We start from the raw sequence: 22,365 nt of genomic DNA on the forward strand, positions 1-22,365 counted from the left end.
ACTCCACTGAAACTGGTTGTTGTTACTTTTGGAGTTTCCATTGGCCATTTCTTGCTTAGGCCAACATAAGTTTTGAGGGGTGGGTGTTGGTGTGTAGTACGTGATAAAAGGTTAATCCACTCAAGTCAAGACCCAATCCTGATTGTGCCATTCCACGGCTGGTGGGATATATTTGTTTGTTTGTAGGGGGAACTGAACATATGACATACAATTGCACATTTAGTGTAATGTCTAGTTTGGACTTTAGCATTATTGGATTATATCCAATTAAGTTGTCCTGTTCCTGCAGAGACTTCTACAACAACAGTTCATGGAAGAACTTCCCCTCCCCTTTTCCGCACAACCCATTGTTTTCAGAAATACATGACATTCTAAGTGAAAGTTCAGAATCTTTCAGGCATGGATCATGGCTAGGAAGGGAAACTGGAAGTATGCTTTCATTTCCAAAAATAGATTGACAAACATCCTAATCCCAGTAAACAATCTAATTAATAATGATGGCTATATTTGCAGTTCAATCCCATGTATGTTTACCCCAAAACAAGTCGTGCTCCCAGTGACTTGCAGTTACTTGCAGTTTGGAAGGTGAAATAAAACAGAACTCTTTCATATTGTTATTAAATGCAATTGAAAATCTAAAGTGATTTCTACTTTTAGAGACAGGTTTATTTTCTGGGCATTTTGGCTAAAAGCATGAGCTTCTTCTGGTTTGCATGAGAATGAAGGACTACATACTATTTTGAAGCCAGATAATACTAATATATACTGTATATATTTTTAAGAACTCATTTATTGATGGTTTCTATTTTCAACTTTTATTTATTTAAGCAAGTTTTAGTTAACTCTTTACCCATGCCGCCAGGCTTGTAATCTAAAAAGAAAACAAGGGGTTTCTCTCTTTTTCAGCTGGCAAAAGCTACGATATATGCCAAACGAAGTAAAACAAAACACTTATGCATGCTTACACATAAGTAAGCTCCACTGAATTCAATGGGGCATACTTCCAGGTAGGTGCGAAGAAGCACCTGTGACACTTTACAGATTTGTTGGACTCCAACTCCCATCAGCCCCAGCCCCAACGGCCAATGGGCAGGAACAACGGGAAATGCAGTCCGCCACCATCCACATGGGGCACCCCTGGCGCGTGGGAACAGCAGCAGCAACGTGGGAAAACCAAGACTCGGGTCGATAAGGCGTTAAGAAAGCGCAGTATCGCATGAGCCTCGCAGATTCCCAGCGGCCGCCGCAGCTTCAGCCTTCCTGCTGTTTTTTAACCTTCCCCACTCTCTCTCCGCTGCCAGAAGAAACTCTCCCTTCTTCTCCGTTCCCGTTTAGAGGTTCTGTTCCCTCGGAGGTTGCGCCGGGACTCCATTTCCCATCGTCCCTCGGGAGGGCGGTCGCTTCCGGGTTGCTGTGCCGGGCGCGTGTGTGGAGGGGGGGTGGGTGGGATGAGAGAGGGGCGGGGAGAAAATGTTGGAGGAAAGGCAGTGTGTTTACTTCCGGCCACCCTGAGCGCGAGAGCGAGGCGAGCGCGAGAGGGAGAGAGCGCTTGTGTGTCTCTCTCGCCCGCCGAGGCTGGTTGGCTGAGGGGACCCGGCGGGCGCTGCCTTGGGGGCGGGAACCCAGCGGAGCCGCCCGGAGCAGCAGCAGCAGCAGGAGGAAGACGAGGCGGCGGCGAAGAAAGAAGAAGTAGCCGCCGAAGTAGCAGCCTCCGCCTGAGGGAGGAGAGAACGGGGCGCCAGGCGGGAGAAGGTCCGGTGCGGGACAGGCGCCACCCATGAGCCGCCTCAGAGGCCGGAGCGGGCGGTGAGGAGAGGAGCTCAGGCGGGCAGGCAGGGACGCAGCCGGAGCCGCCTGCTTGCTCGCTCGCCCGGCCCAGCGCCGCTGCGGCGCAAGGCAGCAGGCGGCGTCATGGACTGGCTCATGGGGTGAGTAGCCTTGGCTGGGCGAAGCGGAGGGCGGTGGGGGGCTGGGCTGGGCTGGGCTGAGTTGGGGTTTTGTGCTTCGTTCGAGCTTCCTCGTGGGGTAAGAAGGTCAGAAGGGGTGTTTCCGGGCTTGCTAGCGGCTGCTTCCACCTCTCCCCCACCTCTTTTCCTCTCCCCCTCCCCTCAGGCCGCGGGGGTCGGTTTTGGCACGGCGCTGGTAGGGTCAGGTGTAAGTTATTCCTGAGTTGTAGTCAAGATTGGATTAACTTGGATTGAATTAGCGCCCAGCATACTTTAATCCCAGCCACCACCTTTCTACTGATTCTCAGTCGGGGCAAGGTGAAGAATGGGAGAAGATGAATTTCATGCTGCCTGCCCGAACATGTATAATGTGGGTGCGCGCGAGCGCGCACGTGTTATGCACACATGCAGATTTGCACAGTGCATCCTTATGCATGGAGTGGTGGTTACAATCTTTGATTTGCCATCTAGAATCAGAGTGGTGGTTACTTCAGGTAAGCAAGTCCTGAGATTTTTTTTTTTAAAGATGCCATCTGTGAGAGTATTTGGGAACTATTTTATGCTTGGTTATGCATGCACTGTCCTATGCAGTTGTGTAAGAACAAGAGACTATAATGCAGGGGGTGTCCTGGATTTCGGGGGTGGGGGGAGGGCAGCAGATCTGCCTTGAATAAGATGCAGTTGCTATAGAAACCTTAACCCTGACACAGCACCAGGATGTCAAGGAGGAATTTCCAGTGGTGGGAGACTTGGCAGGGGGCACAAAAGGGAGTGGTGTGTGAGTGAAATGCAAAGTGTTCACTTTGATGGCAGTAGTACATTGGTCTCGTGGGTATGTGGTGGTCAGTGTATTAAGGTTCTGCTGAGTGGCAGAGATGCTGGATCACATGTCCGTAAATGACATTTTCTAATTGCAAAATATGGAGCATCACAACAGCTGGCTTGGGATCCTGTGTTGTTGGAAAGCAAGGAATACAAAATGGTTGGTAATACCTTGTTGGGATTGAAGTGATTTGTAATGGCTTGACAAGGGAGTTTCCAAAAAAATTATAACTTGTTCAGACTGAGGGGCAGAGAGGTAATGTACAATAATGTTAGGAGTGGGATCTTTTTTTTTAATAGGCTGATGCTTTTATACTTGTCAGCTGTCCAGGACATGAATATTACTTAATTGGGTTAAGAGAGAGGAGAAATGCAGCATACATATACTGTATTGCTGTAACCCATCAATTTAGAAATAATTTGGATTCAGGAACAGCAAGTTGCAGCACATTTCTGTCAACGTAGACTTCTGTTTTTGCAATATCACTTCAGGTCACACCTTAAAACTTTTTCAACAGTTTGCCTGCTAGAATGTAAAAGAGGAGACCTTGGCAGAGGTTAAAACCAAATCATTGCCACGCCAGGGGGCTTGGAGATCTTGGGATTAATAGTACTAATTACCCAGAGAGACAGAAGGTAGAAAGCTATTTGCTGTTGGTTTTAGGGTTGAAAATCTCAGGCAGCTGAGGGATGCTAGCTATGATTAAATGCAAACGCTTGAATACTGACTGCACAACTATTCTTGACTTGGGTGGACTATGAATAACGGTGATGCGAAATTCATTGGTGAGTAAGATGTGTTCCATAAATGTGCACTCATGTTATTTATCTTTATGTAATAATTTGATCCTATGCCAAAGGATAATAGTTTAACAGGATATCATAGAGTTTTAGTAGAGGAGTCACAAGCCTTGTGCAGTTTTAGATGTGGGCGGGGAAGGTGTCATGCTTATGGTGACTGAAATCAAATCAGTTTTGGGTAATACTTCTAATAAGAGTTTCCGGCTGCATATGCTGCTCCTCGAGAATACTTGCTGGGACATCTGGAGCAAGCATTGACTTTATGTGTATTATCAGATTAGGTGAGCTGGCTGATAAATTGTATTATGCTTGCATATATGCCCATCAGTGGAGATGGGTAATGATGGTTAGTTATTTAAAACCTCAGAGGTTTTTCAGAGTTAGCCAGTTACTGCTTTGATGTTTGTGTTTATAAATCATAACGTATAGAAGTTAGAATTGGACCATTTAGTTGCAAATAACACTTAATGCTAATTGTTTGTGCTGACCTTTTTCTGAACTGAATCACATATAGATGAATAGAATTGTGTACTTCAGTGTGTCTGGGATTCTTACAGCATTATGCAAATCAAACTTAAATTTCTATACATGCTTGCTGCTATTACCTGCAACTTTTGGAACACTGTCAACAGTAATGGTGCCTGCTTTGTTTTATCTCAGTTACTATAGGCTTTCTGCTTGTGTAGTCTGGTTTTGAAGCGGGAAACCTTCAAAAGTTAATGTGTGCACTTCTAGAACAAAACACATAGTATTTTACTACTGTAGCAGAGTTCTGATAATGGACAACAGACTTGCAACTAAAAAAAAACCCAAAAGCCTTGTTCGCATGTCAGGATAAATTATTATTAATGGTTTACTACAATCATAGAAATTGGACCCTTTTGACTCTCCCCTAGTGTGAGCGAAAACTACAATGCCTGGCTTAGTGAATAAACTGCTTCCTTAACTTTATGTGTTTTCCCTACAATACTGTTGTGCATTAATTTCCTTTAGGCTATAGTCCTTTACCTATTTACCTCTGAATAAAGCCTGTTGGAGTAATTCATAGAGTCACAGAATTGTAGAGTTGGAAGGGATCCCAGCGGTCATCTAGTCCAACCCCCTGCAATGAAGGAATCTCAGCTAAAGCATCTGTGACAGATGGCCACCCACCTCTGCTTAAAAACCTCCAAGGAAGGAGAGTCCACAACCTCTCGAGTGAGTAATTGGGACTCACTTTTGAGTAGACATATACAGTGGTACCTCGGTTTTTGAGCATCTCGGAAGCGGTACATTTCGGTTTTTGAATGCCAAAAACCCAGAAGTAATTGCTTTTTATACTTTTGTATTGAGCAACATTGACAATTGTCCTTATTCTAGGCTTTCACAATTTCACGTTCACTTGCTCTTTTGAGCCATTATTCAGAATCTCTGGTTACCTGAGTGAAAGCATGGTGCGGATGTAATGTTTCCTGATCTCTTAGCCATAGTTAAGAGATTGGAAGCATGCACAGACTCAGGTGCCTTCTGTGTTTAACATGATGCGTGGCGTAGCATCCTATTTGTACCATGGTTAGCTTTAACCAGGGTTTGAGTCTCGTTTATAAGCTTCGGTTAAAGCTAACTGGGATGGGTGTTTACCCTCATTGTGGTGCTCTATGTTTGCTCCTACGATATATTTTTATTTTATTGTCTTTATTGTTTTATTATTTGTGGATTTTTTTTGGGGGGGGGCTGTACACAACTTTGAAATGCAAATAATTAAGCAGTATGGAAACAAATAAATATTAGGAAATACTGCATTTAAACTAAGCCTAAGCCTAAGGGCAGTAATCAAGATGACTTGTACTACCCAGAAACATTGTGCTTCTTTTTCGTCTTCTCGTATGAATTGCTAAAATTTTGCGGGAAGAACTATGTGAATCAAACTGTCATAACTGGATCACCAAATTTCTATGACCTTTCTTTACATTAGTTAAATATTGTGTATCCTGCTGCTGAACACTGACATATTCATGTCAAGGTCAATGACTTGCAGGTGTGTACAAATCCAGTTAGTCTGCACAGGTGTTGCACAGCAACGGGGAATATGTTAAGCAATATATTGCAACTTTTAAGAATGGGAGATTAAAATTTTCCTATTATATGTAGACATATGACACGCCACTTTCACTGGAGTTCAGAGTTGCATTAGGATTTTGTGCACTTAAATTTGGTATGAATATGTTGAGAGTTTTGTTTCCTTTTGGAAGAGGATTGGTTGCTATGAAAGTTTGTTCTGTTAGTTTTAAGTGTCAACAAATAGTATTTGTGGTTGTTTTCAGTTATATAAATTTCTTAACTTTTTATGAAGGAACACAACTGTTAATAAATTTGTAGTTCTGGAGTGACAAGACAGTGACCATTTCATCATGGGAGCTGATATAATGTTATGTGACAATTAAAATGATTTATTGAAGAGCACCTTATTTTAGGAGACATTTTAACATCACCTGTCAAGTATTTTGTAGCCAGTTAATCTTCTCACCTTTGGAACTTTTAAAGACTTGTACGTTCTGAAGGAAGACAAAAACACAGGGTAGGGAACTTGTGCTGTAGACTCCAGTAATGATAACCAGTTGGCGTGAAAAGAACCCTGTTCTATATTTTTTGTACCATATGCTAGTTTTTAGAAATACTAAAATTGTAAACTGTCCGGAGTGCCATGGCAGAAAGGCAACATATAAATGCCAACAATAACCTTCTATTATTCTGTGTACAGTTTTCAGAGCAGCAACCTCTTTATTCAGTAGAAACTTCAAGCTGATCAGTATTATAACCATGTTGAATTCACCATCATATGGAACTGAATACCGGTAGTTAAAGAACTGAGAGATACTGTTTTAAGAAACCCAAGCCATCCTTTGACTATGCTTGTATGCTACATACATCAAAGTTTATATTCTTCATACATTTTGCACATTTCTGGCACCTTCTGTGTAGAGTGTCAAGTATTGTTCTTTCTTTCTTTCTTTCTTTTTCTTTCTTTTATTTCTGTACCACTTTTCTACCAAGGCATGCAACACTGTAATTTTTAAAATATCAAAACAAATAAATGACATAAAATGTAAAGTTGAGGTGTAGGGTTGTAGCATTTCCTGATGTTGTCTTTGCCTGTCTTCCTTGCTCTCTTCTTTCTGCCCACAGGACAGAACATGTAATTTTATAAGGTAAACATTGTGCCATGGTTACTAATGGTGTAGCATCAGTGCTCTCCACATACAGCAAAAATTGCTTACTCCAGTGGAAATAACTCCTCATTTAAAGTTAGTTGGAGCCATATGTCCCCGAGCACTGCTCATGGGAGCCACCTGTTTTCTCTGAGTCCTCTTTCCTCTTGCAGCCCTCAGTACCCTGTGAAAAGCTGCTCCGGAGAGTTTGAGGCAGGAACTTCCTCCACTGGTTCTCAGTCCTTTCCCCCAACAGAAAGACAGATCTGGATCCATGTTACCCCGAGATGCCAGTTGTGATGGTGACATATAAATATGGTTGTATTATATTAATGAAACTATGGACATCTTGAATGGGAATTTCCAGTGTGCATGTAAACTTAGAGTTATGATGCTAACATGAAACATTTAACATGTTTAGGTCCTCATGTGTGATAGACGAAATTTAAACATTTTAGAACTGCATTAATAGATTGGATCATGGCCCATTTGGGCTAACGGAGGTAAAATTTACCTGTCATGACTGATAGACAACTTCATTAAGAAGTCCTCTATCAGTGGCTAATTCCTTTTAGAGCCATCTTAACCAGTACCCTTCACCATATATTGTGGCAGCAAATTCTGTATGTATTAATTCCTTAATTATGCATTGTGTGACGAAGCACTTCATTTTGTTTGGCCTGAATTTAATGCTAATCAGTAGATTAATTTGTAGTTTGTCAGGAAGCCCTAGAATATCATCTCTTGTCACCTCTAATTCTTGAAATGTCTTGCCTGAAAAAAGTAATTTAAGCATGATATCTAATATCTTCTGCTGATGATTGTTGCAGAGAAGCAGCATATTGCCCTGCCCTTCTTTAGTACTTTCACACCTTGGCTATCGACAGTCACCTCCCAGGCTAGTTTCCTGCTTCTGTTGTTACTTACATAAATGTTATTCTTGATGTTTTTAACATGCCTATTGTCAGGACACCTTTTTGTCAGTTTGTGCTCCACTTCATTTGGACAGGACTTTGTTTAGAGGAGACCTTCTTGGCATCCTTGTCTCTGCTTCTTAGCTATACTGGCATACCTTTGGACTTGGTCTCATGTAGGCAGTTCTGTAACTAATGTTTCTAAGATGTTTATCTAGACATTTTTGTCACAACCTCTAAACATTGCTCCCCCATTGCATTGATGGCATGTAAAAGACATTTTTAATGACCATCATGGGAGGTAATGTGTAAACTTGTTCTGAGTTTCACTCCTTTAATCTGATTTCACATAACCTCTGTTCCTACTACACACTATTATTAGGGAGTCTATAACTCCCTGATGTTTGTTAAAAGTGCTGCAGCTGCTTAGGTCAATATAATTATTTGTTAACTAGCTGTCTTCTTTGTTGACTAAGCCTCCTTCTGCAAGGAGGCTTGAGAACTCTTGGATTTTTTCATTGGAAAAGTACTTCTAGTAAAGTTTCAACTTTTTTGTCTCAGTCAGGTTTACATGTCAGTCACAGTAAGCTATAGTTTGAAGTAAACTACTATGTTTGTGCCTGCTTTGTTATCTAGCTTTGCAAAAAGAAGGAACAACCCTTTGAGTGGATGGCTTAGCATTATATGTGATTCAGTGTGCGTGGTTTTTTCCTCTCCAACCATGGGTGAAGCCAAAGTGTTTTTCGTAGCTTACTACTTGATGTTTGTTTTGTAGAAGCAAACCATATGTAATGCCAAGCCAGTTTCTCCATGGCTTCTCCCAGCTTGGCAAAGGAACGAGGGAAGCACATTGCTTGTTCATGGTAAACCTTAGTTTTGTTCAGATTATGGTTTATTACAATGTGCAGACAAGACCAGTGTGTATATTAGTTGGTGTGCACTATTTGTGTGTTTACCATTATAAACGTTTTATATTTTGTTGATGGTACTATAAGGGACGTGGGTGGCACTGTGGGTTAAACCACAGAGCCTAGGGCTTGCTGATCAGAAGGTCAGCGGTTCAAATCCCTGTGATGGGGTGAGCTCCTGTTGCTCGGTCCCTGCTCCTGCCAACCTAGCAGTTTGAAAGCACATCAAAGTGCAAGTAGATAAATAGGTACCGCTCTGGCGGGAAGGTAAAAGGTGTTTCCGTGCGCTGCTCTGGTTCGCCAGAAGCGGCTTAGTCATGCTGGCCACATGACCCGGAAACTGTACGCTGGCTCACTCGGCCTATAGAGCGAGATGAGCGCGCAACCCCAGAGTTGTCCGTGATTGGACCTAATGGTCTGGGGTCCCTTTACCTTTAAGGGTCTACTATGTTGCACACTTCTAGAACTAGTTTTGGTGTCATGTGTAAGTGAGAACCATGAAGGAGTTAAGAAGGTTGTTTAAAAAAATGCACCTTGTCTGAACATAACAGCTGTCTGATACAGGAAACGAATTAGATCTTAAACATTTATTAAAATTCTCTGTGGCTTTGTTGAGACAACTTAGAAAATTTGGGAATTTTCTCAAGAGCAGATACAATCTTATGATATAATCTCATCACTATTTCTTGCAGGTGGATTCGAATCCAAGTTGGTTACTACACATGGAAACAAAATTGTAGAGTTGGGGGGGACCCCAAGGGTCATCTAGTCCAATCTCCTGAAATGCAAGAATCTCAACAGACTGTCTCCCATCCAATTTGAATCCGTACTGGACCCTGCTTAGCTTTGCAAATGTTCTGACAGTTTTATTGCTACACCACAACTAGACAGTTGCTATGGATGGATATTGAGTTAAAAAGAAACTTTCCCCTTCTTTTTGTAAAGCCTTGTTGGTGTCACTTTACACAGCTGCAGTGTATATGCTTGCTTTCAATTCTCATTTAGGCAGGTGTTACTCTTTCGTATTCCTACTGCTTTTTTATTTTTATTTTTTTACCTTTGTGAACCTCTTTCTCTCTACAGAAAACTACTGAAGATATCAGACCTATATTTTCCACCCATGAAAAGGTTTATATATTGAAATGTATTGACCATCATATGCCATAAATGTCTGATATAGTGCTTTCAATATTTTTTTGTGACTTCTTCAAAGATACTTAAGAGTATAGAAAAAATAATTGGGAAGTTTGACAATTTTGGGATTCACATAGCAGCGGCATTCAAAATTTGACAGGTGGATTTTGCACCTGGCTATTGGCCACTTGTGACCAAGTGAAAATGGTCAGGCACCAGGATGGAGCCTGATGTCTCCACCCTCTGGAAGTACCGTATTTTTCGCTCCATAAGACACACTTTTTTTCCTCCTAAAAAGTAAGGGGAAATATCTGTGCGTCTTATGGAGCGAATGGTGGTCCCTGGAGCTGAATTGCCATGGGGCCAAAAGAGGATCATGCTTTTTATTTTACAAAGAGAAAAGGGGGTGTTGAAAGGACCCCGCTCAGCAGCTGATCAGCAAGAGATCAGGAGAGAGATAAGAGTCCCCAGCTCCCTTTCAGCCCCGCCCTCTTGCCCAGGCCTCCATTGTTGAGGTTGTTTGTTTCCCCAGCGACATGTGACTGGCTGATTAGATTATCTGTCTGGAAACTGTAGAAAAGGCTTCCTTTCCTTTAGAAGCTGCAGAAATGTGAGTTGAACCCCATAAAAACGTGGCTTTTCCTCTTTGCTTTTCCCCCTTTGCAAAAAAAGCTGCAAAAATTTTAGCTGATCCTCAAAAAACAGGGTTTTTTCCCTTTGCAAAAAAGCTGCAAAACTTTTAGCTGATCCTCAAAAAACCAGGGCTTTTCCCTTTGCAAAAAAGCTGCTAAACTTTTAGCTGATCCTCAAAAAACAGGGTTTTTCCCTTTGCAAAAAAGCTGCAAAACTTTTAGCTGATCCTCAAAAAAACAGGGCTTTTCCCTTTGCAAAAAGGTTGCTAAACTTTTAGCTGATCCTCAAAAAAACAGGGCTTTTAGAGGAGGAAAACCAGAATTTCTTTTTTTTGGTTTACTCCTCTAAAAACAAGGTGCACCTATGGAGCGACAAATACGGTACATGTCTGGGGATCCTTGCATCTTGACTGTTTTCACACACTAGCAACACATCCTGTAGAGCTTTATACATTACAGTTTTATCTGCACAATCAGAATGAATTCCAGGAACCCAAAAGTTGTATTGAGAAATACGACTTTCAAACTGTCTGGGCCAAAAAATGGCACCTAGACTTTCTGTTTTGGTGACTGTAACCCTGGTTTAAGGAGCCACCTGGCTCCTAGCATATATATATGTGAATTTCTAATACTGCCTACCAGGTATTGCATTTCATTGTTGTAACAGAAGAAATAAGTGGATGATCTGTAATTACAAAAAATTATCTCAGTAAGAGAGAGTTTTGGCATCTTATATTCCTTAGGACACTGAAGCTTATTCATAGCAGGGGTGCTCTAAATATGTTTGCATCAATCAGAGCAGTGATGGGAATTTGTGGTCCTCCAGATGTTGCTGGATTACAGCTCCCATATTCCTTGACAATTGGCCATGCTAACTGGGGTTGATGTGAGTTGGAGTCCAACGACACCTGGATAATAGTTGTTCCCCACCACTGAATAAGAGTTCTAATGAAGAACGGGTGAAAGATACATAGGAATATAAATAAAAAATCAGTTTGAAGATCAGCGTCCAGTAGCATGGTGTTAGTAAAGAAAAATTAAGGCCACGTTCCTGTGAGTATTATCCCTATAATGATAGTGTGCTAGTTGCATCATTTCTCTTTTAATATGATAAAGGTACTGATTTGCTTGGTTTGGATGAGATATTCAAGTAGTTCTGTATTTTTCCTTCATATACCAAACAGGGTTCACAGGAGGGCATTGCTTCAGCTTTGGCTGCTGACCAGAAAGTTTTCAGATGCCTTGGACTGTAAGCTGAACAAAGACAATAACTAAACAGACGTTGATTTCATTTTTCTTAAAAAATTAAACCTTTAACTCTTAGATGCCAAGAGAATTCAGGTCATAGTTGTGATAAAAAATCTTGTTGTGGTTGTGTGGTATGTTTGCTGGACTGTCTCATGGCCTCTGGAGAATGTGGGCAATGTGCCCTGGCATAAAGAGCTGGCCTGGGTTTTCTCTCTCGCAGGAACACATAACATTGGTTTTCTTAATTAACTTGGTGCATGGACTTGTTAGACCACACGTTCATGCTAGTGCTGATAATGTTGCTCAGTGCACAAACTTCATCTTATTTGGAGAGATCCCCCCCCCCCAAATATATGCTATGTAATTCCTCCTTTGTTATCTTTCCACTTGTCGGAGGGAGAGTTCCCTTCAGTTTCTTGTTTTACTCGGTAACAATTTTATGGGTTTCAGTTAATGTGAGATTTGTCTGCTGAATTGAGCCACCTTCATTTTGTAAATACTTTGTAAGTTGTCTTAGTTTTGTTGCTGTACCTGCTGTCTTTATACAGCAAACTCAGAAGTTACAGCCTAGAAATACAGAAGTGGGTCTTTAGTGGCAAGAGCACATAGGAAGTTAATAGGCCCTTGGCTAGTAAAAGAATGGCCTGGCTATTTCTGTTAATCAGATTAACGTGCACATACACGTTACATTTTAATCCTATGTTTTTTAGATGGGTTTGAATAATTGATGCTTCTTCCAAGGCACTTTTTGATGATGAGTGTGCTCTGTGACCTTCAGCTCTGGAGTATGTACTTGTATTATTTGAACTAAAAGTGTTACTTTCTCATATGTGTGTTTGTCACAGAGCAGGCATTTAATGCTGTTAGATGGGGCTTTGTGGCACCACCACTTGCTGGGCAGTAGTTTGTTAATGCTAATGGTTATATTTCTCTCTGAGCATCCAGAGCAACAGAATATTGTAGGGCTTACATAAAATGCAATGTGAACAAAAAATAGTCCTTTATACCTAATACCAACCAGGAACTGCTGTAGAAGAAAATATGTGTTTTATCTAATTTCCTTGCCTTGTGCATGGATTTGGGGGGGGGGAATGAAAGACGAACGTCTTCCTGAGGCTCACCATGACTTGCTGCTACTCATGCACTTAATAACAAGCTGTGGTTTGTCGGTGCATCAAAACTGGGTCATTGTCCCTCAGGAATGCATGGATGCAGCTATCAGTCTGTGAGGGGGTTGGTTTTGTTTTATAATGCAAGTGCTGCAGCTTTGTGGATAGAGTTAAGTGTGGGGTTATTAATTTTTGCTGGTTGCACACATCTTTATGTGTGCATATCAAATTATTTCTTTTCAAACACAATCTGTAGGAAATAACTTCTATCTTTATCCTATTTCCTGTATTATTACTCTTTCATTTGGAGAATAGCTCCTTTCCCTTTTAGTACTGTATTTGCATATTTTATAACTTGTAGACTTGATGCCGGTACTTTGTTCTTTTCCAGTTTCTGTAGTTTCTGCAAGGAAGACATGTGCGTGCAAAGCACCTCATATTCACATCCTGTTTTCAGGCACTGCACTTTTCTGATGTTTCTATTAAGAATGTGGCTTGGAGGGATGGATATACAATGCAGTGTTCATTGGGAAAGATTACAAAAGTTCTCCTCACCCACCACTGTTCAGTCGTTGTTGTTGTTGTTGTTTTGTTAAAACACGTCTCCTGCATAACACTTGCTTCATTAATTGTGGTGTTGAAATCCCATGTTTTAGTAGTTATTCTTTATTTGACTGTCTAACCAGTCTAAGATTCTCACTATGAAAAAATTCAGCCACAGAGAAACGACAATTGCACAGTGAAGGAAGTGGTCTTGGAGAGGAAACTAAACTTGCTTCTGTGTAGTGTTTTCTTTAGTCATCAGGCTAAAGAGATGTGCATATGTATAATACTGGAAAGTAAGAAGTAGCACTGAAGTTCATTTTATTGAAAGTTGACCCTACCTGCACATTTAAAATAAATGTGTAACTGTCTGGCTGCATTATAAATTGAAAGAATTTGCATTAGAACTCACTTAATTTTCTGCTGCAGCTTTAGGGGCTATGTCAAGTTTGTCAGCTCAGGGCTACCTTAAATATAATCAGCAATTGTATAAGCTAGAAATGTTACGATTCTTATTTTTATTGATATTTCTCTAAATATGTGTATCTCTTCATAAATCTGTTTAAAGCCACAGAACTAGGTAGCAATCTACAATGCTCAGTGAATCCTCTTCAAGACAAATGCAGCTGGTTTTGCTCATTGTTCTGAGGTATAAATAGGTATGGGTTATAAAGACTTATTTATCAAGATTATCTAACTACCAGTTGCCCAATTTTTGCAGTGTACAAGTTGCAGTTATGCAGGCTTCTGAACACAAGCAATGTGAAATCATTGCAGCAATTTGAATAATGCTTATTCTTCTAAAATAGTATATTTGTAAGTGGGACAGATTCTACAGGGTAAACTAACTTCTTCAGTTCCTTTTGACACATCTGGATACCATGTTGGGTACTCCTTTAGAATTTAGCTTTGTTACAATAAAACTCTTTTGTTCCCAATCTGCTGCGTGACAATGATTTCTGGTCTAAGGTTGCAGCTTCCTATGTATAGAGTGCTCCAGTTTATGGGTGAAGAAGAACCTGCAAATAGAATTCATAGAATCATAGAATTGTAGACTTGGAAGGAACCCTGAGGGTCATCTAGTCCAACCCCCTGCAATGCAGGTATCTCAACTTAAGCATCCATTGGGCACCAATAAAGCAGTTGTACCTCTGCATACTGGAGGGACTAAATGTGCTCTTCTGATCCTCAGCCTACCTACCGGTATATCATCAGAAAAAGGCAGACCTTTCAATAAACTCAACCAAATCCTGATGCAGGGTTAGTTATTTAACCCATTAACAAAATATTGTCAAATAATCACTCAATTCTTAATCAGATGTAACTTTGATGGGTGTAAAAAAGAAAGAAAAGAAATTACTGCTTACAGGGGCATTTGTGGCTGATGATATTTAGCTGTTTTTAAACAAATGCCCCAGTACATAGTATTTGACCAGTGCTCTGCCCTTAAGTAAGCTTCAGTAATAATTCTTTTGCAGTATGTCTGTCATATTCCTTTTGATGCAGTGTGAGAACATGGTAGGTCTCTCCCCCCAGCAAATATCTGGATGTTTAGTAGATAATAATTATGAAAAAGTAGCTCTAATCTGAATTCCCTAAGGTAACTTTAAAAGGTTTGATATCCCCTTAAATGAAATGAGAACTATGACTGCGGAGAAAACAGAGAACTTCTATTTATGGTAGGTGTTTGTCCTACAAAAGATTACTGTATGTTGGTGCATTGGGTTGTAAGGGTGAGAGGCTTGTCCATCTCTGAAGCCTTGGAACTATCTATAAAAGTAAAGTGCTGATGGAAGGAGGCTTTTTTTAGCTCACTAAAATGATCAGGATTTTTGGACAGAAGCAAACACTTGCATGGCATTAAAATATCTTTTGAGCTAAAAATAAATGATACTATTTTTAAACAGTAAGTGCATCAGTTCTGGGTTCTGCATCGGCTATCTGACTAAGTATACTCTGAGTAGACCCACTGAATTTAATATGTATGACTAACTTTAAGTCTTTTTGGTTTAAGAGGATCTATTTCAAGTATGACTTAGTTGGATACCACCCTATGCTTTTGGTCCTTGGTAAATGTTCCAGTAGATACCAGATTAGAGCTAAGCAAATATATTGAAGTCTGAATAAGGAGTAGGCCTGATTAGGTAAAATTATCAATCCATGGCTATCATTTGTATATGTTCAGTGAAATCCTGTTAAATGACCTGATTATGAAATAATGATAGTTTGTCGGAGCTCTGCTCTTGTGCACCAGGTGGTAAGAGTTTAATGGTCAAGTGATCTTAGAGAGGTAAATTATGATGTGTAATTTAGCATCCACATAACTTTCTTCTGGTCTTGTATGAGCTAAATTGGTTTTTAGGATTCGCATACATTTTTGTGTGTGTTCAACTTAACCCCTTTTAGCTCCCAGCACTACTGCTTATCTTGTGTGCATCCTGTTGCTGTATACAAGAAAATGTCGGTTGAGATACTAAAGATTCATATGAGATCTGTGAGGTTAGGAAGAAGTATGATTGGAGGCGGTGGCTGCCTCCAGGGCCTGCCCAGCTACTCATGCCACTGGTTTGAGGAAAGGAACTGAGGGAATGGCTTCCAGCTGCTGCTTGTCACTTCCTTGAGATCTCCTGTTTTCAGTTCCAACTCTCTGTCTAGCAGAACCAGGGCTGTGCTGGTGTGTGTGTTCCCAGTCACCAATAGTTTTCTAACAGCCAGCAACTACTTTGAGTCATAGCTTGTGGTAAGAAGCCTGATTCCCCCCCCCCCCAAAATTCATTTCTCAGGAATTGAAATGTAAGGTAGGGAACATGGACCAGATCTACACACAGAGGATGTAATTAATGCATCCATGCATGTGCAGAATAGTCTCACACTATCTTCCTGTCCACCCACTGTGTGCCTCTTTGGAGTATATTTTGCGGTTGGGGGTGTACAGGGGCAGGGAAGTCCTGTTACCAAATGGACAAGCACTTGTGTAGCATTTGATTTTACCCAGGAGCAGTTCCTGTGGTAGCCTGGTTTGCTGAGCATGAGTATTCTAGTCTCCTCTTGGAGCACTTCTACTTGCCTGCCACTTCTAACATCTTTTCGCTTCTCTTTTCCTCTGTCCCCAGGTTAACAGGCAGTGCATCATTACACTTGTTACAGCTCTTAAGTGTACTGTGACAGTTTCACAGCTCTCTGGTGTAATGTGAAAGGCAGTGGGATAGGTTTATCAGAAGCAGCTGTTTTTATTTTGTAGATTGTTGCATGGGTGGAGTGGCAAGGGATGGGGCTAGTAGCTTTTGCAGGAGATTAAGATGTAATTGCAGGTTTGGCTTCGAAAAACACCCTGCTAAAGAACAAAACCTGTGAGTAAAAGAAATAGAGCATCAGTACATTTTAATAAGCCTTTCGCTTATGGATCTTTGTAGCAGCACCGCTCTAAGCTGTAGGCCTCAGAATAAGTTTATTACATTCTCAATTTTGCCTTAAGTAATCCTTTATCAATTGTGAATTGAACATGGGCATGGCTAGACTGTTGCTGAAATGGCTTGTACAACCTTCAAAGGATGCTTGAGATGCGTCAAGGTGTTTTGAGGCAGGGAATAGCCAATGAATTCGCCCTCTCTATATAATCTATGTATTGTACCCTGAAAGTGCTAATCAAAGAACATGCAGCTCATTAGTGATAGGAAAGGAGGAGTCTGTACAATATGAATTCTAGACCTTTATGGAAAGGATAAGATATTTTCTTCATCTCTCAAAACACTTCTTTGAAATGTTAATGGTTCTGAAAGGTAGTGTAGTGTCGGTATAATTTTCCCCACAGTACAGATTGAGAGTGTATTGTGGCTGACCTAAGAAAATCTAGTTTGAAAATGTAAACCACTTGGTACTTTTCATTAGGCTTTTTTATCCCTTCTAATTCTAGGTGTGAAATTCTAGAGAAGCTGTGCATTTATTATTTATCAGGCTTATCCTTCAGTAGAACGTACTATGATGTACATAAAGTTTCCAGGTGATCTCCTGTCTAGGTGTTGACAAGACCCAGACCTGCCTGCCTTCAGCAAGGTTCAGCACCAAGTACCTTCTGACCATAACTTGTTGGGGAATAAGACCTTCAAAATGAATACAAAATTGTTTTAGGAATTTATTCCTATTTATTTCTGCTGTGTTTGGGGGATGCATGGCCAAACCTAATCCTTGGCATTCTGTTGAAACTGAAAGGAGTTTAGAAAATGTATCCCACAAATTACAGCATTATTTGCATTCTGTGATGTCCTTGTGAAATGCCTAAATTATATTTCCTGTGCTGATAAGATCCAAGATCAGTTATTCTAGAAGCAAATGGTGGACTTATAACAGCCCAATTTCTCATTAGTTCAAAAACATTTGTGAAATGTTTTGTCCCAAGGGTCAGCAAACTTTTTCCACTGTCCCTCAGACCTTGTGGGGGGGGGGCGGACTATATTTTGGAAGAAAAAAAAAACAAATTCCTATGCCCCACAAATAACCCAGAGATGCATTTTAAATAAAAGGGACACATTCTACTCATGTAAAACCACACTGATTCCTGGACCATCCGTGGCCTGAATTTAGAAGGCGATTGGTCCAGATCTGGCCCCCGGGCCTTAGTTTGCCTACCCATGTATTGTCCTATCACAGATACTGTGTGTTACATCTAATGCTAGTGCCACTTGCGGAGAAGTTAGTACAGATGATTTCTGAGCGGAAATAAGTGCATAGAGGAACACTGGAGTGTCTGCCTTGCACTAAAGAAACAGCAACTACAGGCGAAGTGGCCATAGCTGCCAGATCAGCTGCTGAGAGGGTGTAAATCCTCTTCCATAAACACAGTCAGCTAGCTTGTTTCATGTTGCCTGAAATTGAGGCTGATCCCTGCAGCCCTGTTTGGAAACTTGATTTTTCTTGCCCTGCCCCTCCTCCCCCCAAACCCACTTTCCATCCCATCATCATTGGGAACATTTTACAATGGTAATGAGCTTGGCAAGCACAAGGCCTCTGCTTGCTGCCAGGATAAAACACAAATAAGAAAAACAACAGCGGCTCCCTCCTTTCTCTGTCCACCCTTTGCAGTGGAGTGGCTGGTACCACTGTGCCCATGCTGTAAGGAGGATAGAATGTCCTGCCTGCGGTTTCATGCAGATGGCCTGGAATCTGTCCACACTGGGCAAGAAAAGAGGGAATGCCACTCACTGGCCATCCTGTTGTTTGTGATTAAACAGAGGGAAGACAATGCATCTAATTTCTCTGTTTCTCATTTTAAAACATACTGGCATGTACTGTTCACCAAAAGTAGATTCTGTGGAAGTTGACCGGGGATGATCCAGGAAATTATAGACCTAGTTTTTTATATAATTATAGAACTAGTTTTTTGTCCTATATGGTTGGCAACCATATGTCTTGGGACAGATGGACTTGGAAGTGTGCCAAATAAACCAGTGGAAAGCACCTAAGGGTAGAGTTATTAAACATATAGGAAAAACAAGTAGAAGTACTGGCCTAGCTTGCCACTACCAATCATTCATAATTTTTGAGATGTCAGTAAAGACAGATGGAGTGATCTGGCTATATTAAAACCCACTTTCAAAGGATATTGCACTTATTCCTTGTGATGAGTACATTTTGGGCTTTCTTGTTTATTAAAGAAATAGCTAAGGACAGAGGTTCATCATATGATGAGGATAGAGGAATTTCTTCCATTAGAGTATCAACCTGCAAAGGTCCTGGGGGACTGTTTTTTATTTTAACTGGAGAGGCAAAGCCTCTATTGTTCCTGGTCAGGACATCCCAAGACACTCGGGGAAGTTGAATCACTGTTGGCTGAAAGTCTCTTTGTATTTTTAAATGTAAACAACAGCTGTGATATGCGATTAGTAAACAGAAGAATAAGATGTGTTGGCATTTTGGATTTATTGTTACTGGATGATTGTCATAATATATTTGGGGAAGTTGAGGTAGATGGTTTAGAGTTTGGGGTAGATGGTGCTCAGAAGTTATTGATAGCTATTCAATGATTATGATGATGACTATTCTATTTAATGCTGTTTTCAGACTGAACTTCAGTGACAGTGGGGGTGTGTGTGGTGTGGTGAACTTGAAATTCCTGGGTTCACGTAGCTGAGACACTTAACTTGATGGCCTTAGACATGTTGTTCACTCAGCCTCAATTTTCTATCTAAAATAGGAATAATAACCTATTTGAAGGACACATTGTGAAGATTAACAAAGGCTTGTAAAGCACAAAGTGTAGTAAACTTCAGAATTACTAGGTTTTAGAGAAATGCAAGTGGCAAATGCTACTTCAAAGAGCTCTTATTGCTCTGAGTTCCATCCTCCTCCCCAAATGCTGTGGAAGTGTTACGGGGAATAAACTTCAATGACGCCTGATGCTAGTTGTAATTACTCAGTGTGCATGGTCTGATGTAATTAAGTTAGATGAAGGGATGATTTTGGCCTTTTACTGCTGATGTCCATTTAAGATTCATATAATAGCTTTCAGTCAAATTACCAGTCCCTTTTCTGAAGACAAGCATTTCCTCATTTGTAGGGATAGATCTCATTTAACATTACTGTAACTTTTAAGTGTACACGTACGTTTTCTTTTCTATCATTGGCTTAATTTGGCAACAGCAAAGCAGGGCTTTGGCAGTCAGGAGTGCCCATATTGGTCTGTGCATTTCTTCCTTTCCTCCCTGATTTTTACCATTAGTTTACTGTGACATCTGAATTGGCACACAGTGGCATTGCTTTGCCTCCAAATGATACCGGTATTTCACAAAACTAATTCAAATCATGGTTCAGTGGAAAGATGCTGCCAGTGTTGATTTTCTCTTGTAGCAAACTTGATGGACAGGAGGGTGATGAAACAAAGTCACCCACCGAAAAAGTGGAGGCCTTTGCATGATGGGAGGGTGAAGCTGACTCCAGAGGACCAATTTCAGGCACAGCAGGGAGGAGGTATATAACTGCATACCTCACGGTGCTGCTCAGGTTAGGCACTTGCTGATCAGTTTCTTTTGCAACCAGCCCTGTAACCACCTTACTCTTTACAGTACTCAGGCTTGGAATGAGTAACTTACAGCATGGGGAGAATACCTCTTCCTCCACTGAGTAGCCCCCAAAGTCCTCTCACTTTTCTGTCTGACTGCAGCTGACTTTTTTTTTGCTTGACTTGCAGCTGACTTCTGTTGCTTGACTGTAGTTGCTGACTAGCTGCTGCCCTTTTATTTTCTGTTGTGTTTACTTGTTCCAAAACTCCCATTTAGAAAAACTGCCAAATAGAAAGACATTTCTGCAAAAATGATTGCCTATGAATTAGTCACTTTAACAGGGCTGTGTAGGTCTTTTCTACGATACCACACCCCATACGTCTTTTTTTAAAACCTGCCTGGACAAGCTGGGAAGGTAAATGAGCCATAGCTGTGTTTTGTTTTCCTTTGGTAAATCATTGTCCTGGCTAATGAGTCTTGTCACCATTTTAAAACTACTTTTTTCATTGAAAGGAATTACTGGTGTGTTGATTAGATGTTCGGTAGGTCGAATTTAATAGAACTTTGTATTTTTCTTCATGAAATTGAGATTCTCAGTCTAAACTAGTATTCAGTTCTTCTTGTAAACCAGACACGTGCTACATAACTGCAAGCCAGATGTGGGGCTTACAGTCTATTTGCAGCCCCCTAGGATTCCTCCAAAATCCAACAGTGGACGCAACAGTTGTGTGTTGCTCCTCCTCTCCTTGGTTCCAAGAAGGCTGGCTGTGGTGTATTACAGGGGAGAAGGATCTTTTTCAGCTCATGAACTTCAGTGTCATGGGTAACATTCCAGGGGTCACATGCCAGTGGTGGGCATAGCTAGAGGCAAAAGTGGGTGGAGCAGTAGATGTGACTCTTGCCTTTGTTTAGTAAGCTGCATTCCAGCCAGGCAAAAGCACCCAAGAAGGGCATGGAGTGGGGCCTGTGGAGAGTATCAAGGGCTGAATACAGAGGCTTCCAGGTTGAGGTTCCCCTGCTGAATTGCCTGTCTAATGTTGTAACTCTGAATGAATTGCTGGGAAAGTGAAATAAGTACTTGGCGGGTACCCTTGTACTGAACAGAAATGAGGGTGAAGAAGGATTGAAGAAAGAAAAATGGGGCTAATTGTGAGATGAGGGGCAGAGAGATCCCTGGTACAAGGTATATATATATGTGTTGGGGAAACAGGATTTCAGTCCTGTGGCTCCAAAGACTCACCTGATCTATCCCTGGTATGCTCCTCTCTATATCTGTTGGAGCACCTATAGAGGGACAGGGGATATTTCTGCCATGAATAGATCTTTGGCAAATTGTCTCATTCAACTACAGACATCCCTCTTCACCACTGAAGAGGATGGCCCTACAGTTCTGTGTTACTCAGTGTTCAGAAAAATAAGGAATTAACTCAGGTTGCTTGTACTTCAGAACAATCCTCATTTGTAATAAGCATTTTCTACATCCCTTAACTGAGTATGAATGTTAGGTGAAAAGAGACATGGCTTTGACTTTTGCAAGTGGTAACTTGTGGGAAAATGGAATTGTGCAAGAGTATAAGGAGCTAAAAATCAGAAGGATGGAAGCTGTAGGAGTGCTCTTTTTGAATTCATTTGCTGCAGAGCTCCCTATCTAGTTTGAGGGCGGTTATGCTGCCATTCTTCATAGAGTGGTTTGTAAGGATTACTGAAATAATGGTATATGGAACTCTTGATTATACAACCCCATGTTATGTAAAATATACTACAGATTATTCACATACTAATACTTGTATTTTATTGAAGATATATAAATAAAGTATATAAATAAAGTGAAGGAAAGAAAAATGAAAAATTAAACTATAATACAATATAGTAGTAAATACTACCCACATATTAAGCTACTAGAAGTGCACTTTGTGTTGCGGGGCTTCTCTGGATTTGAGAATTTTATGATGTATTCTTTGAAAAGTCTCCTTATTTTGTTGCATTAGCAGAGCACTTTGTATCCAAAATACGTTATTTTTCTCGGGATATTGGTGTTATCCTATTTAAGACGTGAGGGTTAAAAAACCCCCCACTGTCTATCTTGTCTCAGAAAGCAGTTTGTAAAGCTTTAGACAACTTTTCT

The 22,365-nt window shown here is 40.8% G+C and overlaps 1 protein-coding gene across 2 annotated transcripts in view; it reads left to right on the forward strand.

Moving 5' to 3' along the window:
- Positions 1-1,523: 1,523 nt before the first annotated feature.
- MOB2 (MOB kinase activator 2) overlaps positions 1,524-22,365 on the forward strand; it is a 96,509-nt gene continuing 75,667 nt past the window's right edge. The window contains exon 1 of one of the 2 annotated variants that reach the window (XM_033155167.1): positions 1,524-1,928. In XM_033155167.1, coding sequence (XP_033011058.1) covers positions 1,912-1,928 — 17 coding nt within the window. In that variant the 5' untranslated portion in view covers positions 1,524-1,911. Of the gene's footprint in view, positions 1,929-2,851; positions 2,929-22,365 lie in introns of those variants that run through there. The other variant, XM_033155145.1, reaches the window with a different exon arrangement.

This window comes from Lacerta agilis, chromosome 1, assembly GCF_009819535.1.
Source record: "Lacerta agilis isolate rLacAgi1 chromosome 1, rLacAgi1.pri, whole genome shotgun sequence".
Lineage (NCBI taxonomy): Eukaryota > Metazoa > Chordata > Lepidosauria > Squamata > Lacertidae > Lacerta > Lacerta agilis.